We start from the raw sequence: 9113 nt of genomic DNA on the forward strand, positions 1-9113 counted from the left end.
CCGTTCGTGTTTGTCGGAACAGAAGCGACGATTCTGCTAATCAAACCTATTCGTTTTGGATCGCTCTTTCTTCTGTTGGGCCTCCGCTTTTCATTTATTTATCACGCGACTCGCTTTCATCGTCGGTTCTTGTTTTTGTATACATGGTGAGCAATCGGAGTTGCCACTCGGTTTTATCAGTGAACGGTATCACGGCAAGTTTGGGCCAAAATGCGTGCTTATTCGTCCAACTGAAGTCCGGCCTTGTGTTCTGATAAAGTGTGAGATGACGTTTGTTTGTAAAAAGAACTACTCAAATGGGATTTCAGTCAAAACAAAACAAGAGCACAGCACACACAAGAGGCACACACACACAAGACGCACACACACACAGACGGTCAGAGGTGCAGGGCTGAAAATAAAAACACGTAGGTATTTCGTACTGTTTGCTTTACTAGCCACTTTTTTCGGTCAATGTTTTTTGCTGAGAACTCGGCTTTCGACGCGATATATTTTATGTAGTTTAGATCTCTGGATGGACGATTTATTTGTGAATTTAGCGTGCTGCTGCTATGTGTAAACTCTCGTTCTTCGCTTTCCTTCGTTTTCCATTTCTCTTTTGTGCGCTGGTTTGGCGTACACGGTAATGTCCACTCGCTTTTAATCGGCTATCGGAAAGAATTTGCAAGCAGGGTCTCCAACTAGCGTATTGAGAAAGAAGCTATATTTTGTTGACAGTTTTTTCAGAACCCTGTTTATTGAACTGATTTTTTAAAAATATGGTTGAAATCAGGAGCTCTGCAATATTAATTTGTAAAATAAAATGTGTTTATTTTGACAGTAAACGAAAATATTTAGCTAGAATTGAGCTAAATCATTAAATACTAAATACTGACTAATCTATCGATTATCGGTTATCACCTTACAGAGTTTCGATAGATCGGCCAATAGCCGCGAATGCCATTAAAAAATTTGGATTTTATTTAATTTAATGTTGCGTATTTTCAAACAAAGGTTAAAATGTCGGGGACGCAAATGTCCGCCTTCCTGAGGCAGTATCTAGCCGATGAGGACAAAAAAATTCGTGCGCAATTCAAAGAAAGCGATCCTAACAACAAATTGATTCTATGGATGCACGAAAAAACGGTAAGACGCATTTCGTTTTGTAAATTCCTGGCAATGAGTGTAGTATCCTATATTTGAAGAGAATAACCGAGGAGGACTTGGCGCGCCCATACACCGAGGACGAGGTAAAGGAGCTGTGTCTACGCACCAAAGTGAAGGTTGACATGACCGCTTGGAATTGTCTGTGGGAAGCCAAAAAGAGGTTTGAAGCAAAAGGACGTTTTGTAAACAAGTCTGAGAGATTTATCAACCGAATGTATATGAAAGCGGTGCGCAAAAAGATGGTCCAACCGTATCCGGAGGAGTTTGTCGCCCAGAGAAGAGAAGTAGTTGCCGCCGAGACTAAGAAGCACAACATCAGCCGATTGGATAGATGGCGAAGGAAAAAGACTCAAAACCTATCAGCACAAGAATCCTCTCCAGCTCGTGGCGCTCATGCATCTTTTATTGACGCGATGCAGACCAACGAGGTCCAAGTAAACGCAAATCTTAGTTCAGTGTCTCAAGTGAACTTTCAAGTGGAAGCGATGGCTCGGCCAGCCGTGTCGTCATCTGATCTTAGCGGCATCGGAGACGATGAAGACGAACATCAGCAGTCAGAATTCCAGGATGAGCACATCAACTGTCCAGAAACAGCGATTAACGAGAACTCGGTGAGATGTGATCCAATTAATTCAGGAAGGATGCGGACTGGATGTATAAATTCACAAGGAAATAACAATACGGAGTCTGATCCGGACTACTATATGTTTGGCACCCAATTGAGCTCATTACTACGACCCACGTCGACGCAAGAGCCTGACGACCAGGTAAACTGTCCAGAGACAGAGATGAATGAGAGCTGGGTACGGTGTGATCAAATTAATTCGGAAAGCATGTCGATTGGACCGTCAATTGATTCGGAAGGAACTATAACTTTTCAAAATTCAGAGTCTGAGCCGATCGACGTTGACTCAATAGCCTGATGTCCATATATGTATCAATTAAAAGTTTCCATATTTAACTATATAAAGTTCTTCATTTATTGGTGTTAATTAATTAAAAACATGTAATCCCTAAAAATGTTATAAAATGTATAATAAAAATCTTAATTAAAATACGATGCTCGATTAAGCTATGTACACTAATCTAGGATGATCCGCAACCGGAGCTGTACAAGAAGGGTAAACATTTAAAATGCTCGATTTTACATAATTACGCTATGTACAATTTATATATTGCTAAACCATGGTCCCATGGGGCGTGGCAGGGGGCGGTGGGTGCTACGGGAAGTGGTCAAACAAGAACTGTTCCATGAACAGCGACTCCGAATGCTAGTTGGACGAATTGTCGCCAGGCTCGCTGACCGCAATTGTCATCTTCACTTCATCGCCACTGTCCAGTTCCGGATCCTCGTCATCCTCCTCATCCTCGCAATCATCCATGTCGTCCTCGTCGAGCTCCTCGTCTTCGTCGTCCTCTTCGGTCAATTCCTCATCCTCCTCGTCGTCCTCATCATCGCCGAAACTATCACCCCCGCCGCTGGCCTCCACAGTCGGCAGCTGAACGATCGTGGCCCCGCCCGGCGTCACAGTTGAGCCTGCAACCGTGGCCGCCACACTGGAGGCTCCACTGCCCGCCGCCGCTGAACCGCCGCCCGGAATCTCTATCGTCACAATGCCGTTCATCGTGCTAATGCTTTTGGGTGCATTGCCACTCTTGGCCTCCTGCTTGATGCTCAGCTCAATTAGCTCCACGCCAGAGCGGGTCTTAAAGTGCGTCTTGATGTGCTTCGACAGGTGATCGCTGCGCATGAACTTTTTGTTGCACTCCTGGCACTGGAACCGCTTCTCACCCGTGTGGGTTCGGCGGTGGCGCTGCAGTTCATCGGAGCGGGTGAAGCGCTTGCCGCAAAACGCCCAGGAGCAGACAAAGGGTCGCTCGCCAGTGTGCCAACGCAGGTGAGCCCTTAGATGGGAGGTTTTCCCGTACACCTTATGGCAGCCGGTTATGTGGCAGATATGCTGGCGCTTCTTGTCCGAGTGCTTTTCGCCATCGGTACAATTGGGACAGGTGCAGGCAACTCGCTTTAAGCGTGGTTTGGTTTCTCCAGTCGCTGTTCCACCGCTACCGCCGCCGCCAGTTGCACCACCTCCGACGCTGGCCACACTAATGTTCATATTGAGATGGCTTTGTGACGGCGTTGTTATAGTCGTCGTGCTGGTGTTCGTGCTCCTTATGCTTGCAGTTGCTCCCCTAGCCTGCGTCGTGACCGACACCACTTGGCCACCAGTCGGCGCAATTGTAATCTGGGTGCTTGACGTGCTCACAGCGTTGACTTTACTTCTTGCAGGTAACGATACGGGTATTGGTTGGGGTGTGGCTGGGGTATTCGGTGGATTCGCCGCTTGCTGTGGCAGGGCTGTGATCTGAATGGAGGATGGTATGCTCAGGCTGGACAGGGAGTTGTTTTCCGTATGCAGGAACTTGATCTGCTGCTGTTGCGGTGAGGCTGCGTTTGGAGTAGAGGCAGGTGCCGGAGGATTACCGGTTGCGGAAATGGGTCCAAAGGTATCCGGCGGCTCTTGCTTGATGCTGGTGATCATTTGCGTTGGACTCTGCGGCTCCTGCTTGGGCATCACCTGCACTTGGCCCTGAGTTTGCACTTGAGGATGCGACATGGGTAGTTGGGTTAGTACTTGCTGGAAGTTGGCTGGCAGATTAGGAGGCAGCTGGTTGGCGTGAATGATTTGCACTTGACCCAGGCCTGGGATGTTCTGGATGGGCAGAGCCTGAAGATTGGGCATTTGCATTGGTGTGGGCACAGCAGCTGGAGCCGGAGTGGGTCCGGTAGGCGCATTTGGGCGTAGTTGGGCGGGAATCACGGTCAGCTGTTGGCCCTGGGCATTGGTAATGGTGATGGGCTGATTGGGCGGCAGTTGTCCCCCCGCCGAGGCTTCGCTGATTGCCTGAAGGAGCTGCTGGTGCTGGGCCTGGACCTGTTGTTGTTGCTGCTGTGCCTGCGCCTGTTGCTGTTGCGCTTGCTGCTGCTGTTGCGCCTGCTGCTGTTGTTGTTGCACTTGTTGTTGCTGCTGCTGGTGGGGATTCTGGATATGTATAATGTTGGCGTTCGGAGGCAACTGAGGATACGGCATTGCCAGCTGCACCTGCTGAATCTGACCGTTGGGCGTAACAATCTGAGCTATCTGTGAGAACTGCGGGATGATTTGCATCTGCGAGGCGGAGGGCATCTGCAAGGATTGCGCCTGCATCAGGTTTTGCAGTCCTCCGCTCGATGTTGCCGCTGCCTGGACGGGCACATGAACAGTCTGGTAGATGGTCTGTCCGTTGGCAGTCTGAACGGGAATCTGCACAGCAACCGTTTGTTGCTGCTGCGGCATGGCTGGCGCCGGAAACTGCACTAGTTGCGGCCGCATCTGCAATTGGCCGTTCTCCAACTTTATAGATTGCCCGCCGCCTAGTAAGTTGGAGATATTGGAGATGTTTCCCAGCAATCCATTGGCCGCCGCCACCGAGGTTGGTATCTGCAGGTTTGTGCCCGGTATGGTGATGCTGCCTGGCAGCTGACCCGCTGTCCCACTATTGGCAACTCCCGCTCCATTGGCTCCAGATGCATTTGTTCCTTGTGCCTGCTGTTGCACTGCACCCTGGTGCACTTGTTGTGCCTGCTGTTGTTGCTGAATGAGATTGGTGACAGGTATTTGAATGTTGGTGCCGGGTATGGTGATCAGCTGGGTTTGCTCCTGGCCCAAGCCGTTAAGCTGTTGCAGCTGGATGCAGTTAGAGGCTGCCGGATTGGCTGCCATCTGGGGAGCCCGCAGAATTTGACCGTTGGGCGTAATGAAGGCCTGTTGTCCGTTGAAGTTGACCGCCTGAGCGGTGGCCAATTGTGCATTGAGGTTTGGTATGAAGATGGCCTCCTGGCCATCAATGTTCACCGTTTGCATGGGCATGGGCTGTACGATCTGGAACATGTTTTGGGGCATGCCAGCGTTCTGTCCGTTCCCGGCAATCGCTCCGCCCGCAAACTGAGGAGGCATTTGGTGAATGTTGATGATCTGCTGCATGGTTGGTGTCCCGGGAGCACCCTGGACCTGCGTTTGTGAAGCTGCTGCACTAGCTCCATTTGGTGGAATAGTCGCCTTGCTGGAACCGCCTGCCGCAGAAGGCGTGGCGGAGGGCGCACTAGTAGCCGCACTGGCGGCACTCTTGTACTGCAGCATGGCAGGGCTTTAGATGAGATTTGGTCAGTCACAAGTGCTTGGAGCGAAACATGTCCAGTTTTTTTATTCGCTCAGACGCGCTACTCTACCAGGGGATTGGTGGCATTTAAACCTAGGTGGTACACATGGGGTCATGAACACTGGGATGCGGGGTGCCGACGCTAACATTCAAACACATAAATAACACGAATTCCAAAGATAATTGCGCTGCGAGACGGTTTTAGCGAGTTTTTAGTTTCAATTTTGTTTTGACACAAACGCAGAAGAAGAAGTGAGAGTGATTGGCCAGGGTTGCATTGCGTTGCATCTCGATGGCCGCCAATCGACCAACCAGCCAACCGATAGTGCGATACCAATAACAAACCGCTAAAAGAAGAAGAAGAAGCATATCACTGATAAACAAAAAGTTAAACAATTTTTTAACCGACAAGTTGCCTATCCGACAAAATCCTTATTTAATTAGATTGCATCTTAAATTAGGCATGGAGCCGGTTCCAGAGGAAGCCCGAGGAGTGGATGATGACGAAGGAGAGCTCGATTGTCTAACACATATGATTGGGGCGTTGCTTTTGCAAAAAGACCCGGAAAATCCTGAAAATGCTGACCCAAAGGAACCAATTTGGAGTGGAGAGCTCGAATGGGAGGACGCACAGATATTGGATCAACCGAAGACTCTGCACACGCTCCAATGCAAAATCTGCTCTATGATTAAAGAAGGTCAGCCGGAGATTAACACGGAGAACTGGCCAAACAAGCTGAAAACACAGCTGATACCCAAAACAGTGCTGGGTAAAATTGGCGAACAATTCCTTAAGGATGCCAGGATGGTTATTTTCCGATCCAGCCAAGAAGAGGTACTCAATTCATTGATTACGGCGATGAGCTCCGGTTTCGCTGGTTGCATCCACTTCTCCTCCAATCCCAACTGCAACATCAAGGCTCTAATTCTTATCTACTCGCACGATCATCAAGCTTTGGTTGGTTTCATACCCAACAATGAGGATTCGTTTAGCGAACGACTGCAGGAGATTCTTCAGGGTGCAAAACGAAAGCCGGGCGTCAACACCCAAACACCCAAGCAGCCACAGCCAGCAGAACCGCCTCCTGAGGAGGAAGATGCCATTATAAATGAACTTCTATGGACTGGAACGCTGAATTGGTCGACACAAGCAAATTCAGAGGAGCCAAGCATTAGTCACAAGCTTGAGTGTTCCGTGTACATCGCTATAAAGAATGGAGATCCCGGGATCAGTGCGGAGGATTGGCCAACTGATATGAATATGATTTTGATGCCCTCAATTTACCTTGGTCAGTTCGCCGGAGAGTTTATAAAGGACTCGAAACTTATAATTCTCCGATCGACACCTGGAGAAGAACACGACTCGCTAGCATCGTCGATGACCGCCGGCAGTTGTGGCTGTGCCCGATTTTCCTCCGAGGTCGTCTGCAAGGTTATCATGCTGCTGTATTCGCCCACGAGGAACGCCTTCCTGGGCTTTATTCCGAAAGATCAGCCTATGTTTGTCAAGCGAATGCGGGAAGTTTTAGACGAATATCGCCAAAAGGCGAGAAACGAATAGTAAACAAGTATCTCAAGAACACGATCTCAAAGTATATTTAAAATATTTATTTGAACTCTAGGTATATCAAATTTATAGCCATTGAAGACAGTATGTATTGTTTTATAATTAGATCATTTTATTTATTTCTGTTTAATTATTATAAATATAGACCAACGAATATTAAATCAACATACGCTCGCATGTCCCCAGTGGGAAAACATTTAAATACCAAGGCTAATATATGTAAACTGATAAATAATCAGAAAACTGCCAACTCCTGAATGCATTTACGCAAGTATTACGATTGTCTACCATACGTTGCCATATTAAGACTTAACCGATCTTATAAATAAACATTTTTGATGTCCATCTATTATGTTTTTGTACAAAACTAGATCAAGGACAACTGTGTTATCGCATGTCAGATGCTGCAGCATTAAATAACATTTAAACAACCCCATTGTAAAATAAGTAATCTAATGAATGCTTCTAGTCTCAAATAAAAATAATCTACCGAAGGCAAAATCCATTCTTATTCGTATCAGTTGTGAATTGGCCGAAAAAGTATTTGCACACGTTGGGTTCATCATCTCCGGCTTAAGGATTACATTTTCAAAGGTCAATTAGTCTTTTCGATTGTGTAAGACTTGTAAGAAATGTTAACGAATTTGTTTCAGTTTTAATATTTGAGACCAACCCATTTGATACGGCCTTGAATACGGGACATATATATATTGGAGATCGTTTGTACATTTTTAGTTTGGTTTTAGATTTCTTCAACGGATATCAACATGGCCTCAGTAAAATTGGTGAGTTGGTACTAATAATATCTGCATTCCGAAATTTAATATTTTCTAAATTTTTGGAAAGTTCTTCATTGCTATTTTGGTTGTCGCTCTGTCCCTCAACACCTCAGCTTCCGGCTTGGACCCTAGTTCGACTGCCAAGCCCCGATTTGAGACGAAAAACCGAAAACTAAGTGCTGGCGCTCTGCAGTCACTCGCTGGTTAATTACTATAGAAAACTATAGATAAAATTGCCATTATAAAAATGGACCAATAATAAATTATTTTCAACGAATTTCTCTTAAGTTTCTTTCGTTTGGGATACAGTTCGAAATCTTTACGAAGATATTTTATTTGGGGTTTTATTAGATAGACACTACAAGCTAGGAAACCCGGGCGGAACCAGCTTTATTTAGCATTAGCCCTAAGCTCTAAATGGACGAGGTGGCATAGTCGGCCGGGAACTTGAACAGGTGCTTTCCAGTGGCCTGAACGGAGGGCAGGAGTCCGGCGTTCGGGATGATGTTCCACGAGAGGTATAGCGATACGTTGCGGTTGTCCTTCAGGCCATTGCCGTCGTCCCAGAAGTAGTACTTGGTGTTCATGTTCTTGAAGTCCAGCACGGCATTCTCGCCGCGCAGGATGATCTTGTCCCACAGTACCACCTGGTTGAGCTGATTAGACGGTGTCTGGTACTCGGCGGTGAGATACAGGAACAGCTGCTTCACGTTCCAGTTAAAGATGCCGGTGAGATTCGTCTTCAGATCGAAGGTCACGAAGCCCAAATCGTGCCTCTCCCGGGACGCTCCGTAATCCGGGACATTCTTCACCAGCACTCTGACCGTGTTGATGTTTGCCTCGGTCCGGTAGTCCAGAAAGACGGTGGACAGGAAGCAGCTGAAGGTGAGGCAGGCCAGAACGCTCAGCGTGTATGCCACCGTGGCGTTTCCTCGGGTTAAAACCGTGTGCATTTTAATATCGTTTTATTCCTGCGAGTCCGGCAAATGACACGTCGTGTTGTTAGTTTGGAAAAAAATTAGAGCTGGCACGATAATCGGATGTACGCGATACTATCGATGACTTTCCCGGTTCGGCCCGAAAGAACAACGGGATTAACCAGGTTTCCTTTTGGTGGTTAAAAATCACAAAATTTAGCGGTAAATCATTAATATACTCATAATCGGAAATATCAGGTATTTAATTATTTCAAACGAAAACTCTGAAAATCTTAATGATAATTTTAGCATTGTACAATTTTTCCTACATGGGCACACTTGTAACAGTGAAAATTTGTTTTAAATTAAAAAGTGAAACATGACAAGGTCGTTTATATAGCAGCAAAATCAAAATCATAAAATTTTGAATTTGCAAGATTTTAAAAGAAAATTAAAAATATCTCAATATTATGAGCGCTCTCATATATAACAAAAGAGAAGTTA

At 46.6% G+C, this 9113-nt stretch overlaps 6 protein-coding genes across 7 annotated transcripts in view; 3 read left to right on the forward strand and 3 right to left on the reverse strand.

The window, feature by feature from the left end:
• LOC6729368 (CCR4-NOT transcription complex subunit 6-like) overlaps nt 1–652 on the reverse strand; it is a 22779-nt gene extending 22127 nt beyond the window's left edge. The window contains exon 1 of the mRNA XM_016174805.3: nt 423–652. The gene's annotated coding sequence lies outside the window, so the exon portion shown is untranslated. The remainder of the gene's footprint in view (nt 1–422) is intronic.
• Nucleotides 128–2204, forward strand: LOC6729369 (telomere-binding protein cav). 2 transcript variants are annotated; one of them, XM_039295899.2, is made up of 3 exons: nt 128–260; nt 994–1125; nt 1185–2204. In XM_039295899.2, exons 2-3 carry the CDS (start codon nt 1000–1002, stop codon nt 2067–2069), a joined length of 1011 nt encoding a protein of 336 aa, XP_039151833.1. In that variant the 5' UTR covers nt 128–260; nt 994–999; the 3' UTR covers nt 2070–2204. The 2 variants fall into 2 exon arrangements, with proteins under 2 accessions (XP_039151833.1, XP_016036011.1); XM_016177376.3 differs by lacking the exon at nt 128–260 and adding an exon at nt 271–407.
• Nucleotides 2103–5647, reverse strand: LOC6729370 (transcription factor Sp1). Its single transcript, XM_002104650.4, has one exon. The coding sequence runs from the start codon at nt 5325–5327 to the stop codon at nt 2418–2420; it is 2910 nt and encodes a 969-aa protein (XP_002104686.1). The 5' UTR covers nt 5328–5647; the 3' UTR covers nt 2103–2417.
• A 21-nt stretch (nt 5648–5668) lies between these two features.
• Nucleotides 5669–7258, forward strand: LOC6729371 (protein PTOV1 homolog). Its single transcript, XM_002104651.4, has one exon. It carries the CDS (start codon nt 5810–5812, stop codon nt 6905–6907), a length of 1098 nt encoding a protein of 365 aa, XP_002104687.1. The 5' UTR covers nt 5669–5809; the 3' UTR covers nt 6908–7258.
• A 292-nt stretch (nt 7259–7550) lies between these two features.
• Nucleotides 7551–7969, forward strand: LOC6729372 (accessory gland-specific peptide 95EF). The gene is made up of 2 exons (XM_016177377.3): nt 7551–7698; nt 7760–7969. The coding sequence occupies exons 1-2, from the start codon at nt 7681–7683 to the stop codon at nt 7898–7900; spliced, it is 159 nt and encodes a 52-aa protein (XP_016036012.1). The 5' UTR covers nt 7551–7680; the 3' UTR covers nt 7901–7969.
• Nucleotides 7970–7996: 27 nt separating this feature from the next.
• On the reverse strand, nt 7997–8744 carry LOC6729373 (signal peptidase complex subunit 3). The gene has a single exon (XM_002104653.4). The coding sequence runs from the start codon at nt 8643–8645 to the stop codon at nt 8106–8108; it is 540 nt and encodes a 179-aa protein (XP_002104689.1). The 5' UTR covers nt 8646–8744; the 3' UTR covers nt 7997–8105.
• Between the last annotated feature and the right edge of the window lie 369 nt (nt 8745–9113).

Source organism: Drosophila simulans, chromosome 3R (genome assembly GCF_016746395.2).
Source record: "Drosophila simulans strain w501 chromosome 3R, Prin_Dsim_3.1, whole genome shotgun sequence".
NCBI lineage: Eukaryota > Metazoa > Arthropoda > Insecta > Diptera > Drosophilidae > Drosophila > Drosophila simulans.

Excerpts from the sequence above, each read along its gene's own strand:
- LOC6729369 (XM_039295899.2), top strand. The coding sequence starts at position 1,000 with ATGTCGGGGACGCAAATGTCCGCCTTCCTGAGGCAGTATCTAGCCGAT. Across the intron at positions 1,126-1,184 it reads TATGGATGCACGAAAAAACG|AGAATAACCGAGGAGGACTT; the intron begins GTAAGACGCATT and ends CTATATTTGAAG.
- LOC6729370 (XM_002104650.4), bottom strand. The coding sequence starts at position 5,327 with ATGCTGCAGTACAAGAGTGCCGCCAGTGCGGCTACTAGTGCGCCCTCC.
- LOC6729371 (XM_002104651.4), top strand. The coding sequence starts at position 5,810 with ATGGAGCCGGTTCCAGAGGAAGCCCGAGGAGTGGATGATGACGAAGGA.
- LOC6729373 (XM_002104653.4), bottom strand. The coding sequence starts at position 8,645 with ATGCACACGGTTTTAACCCGAGGAAACGCCACGGTGGCATACACGCTG.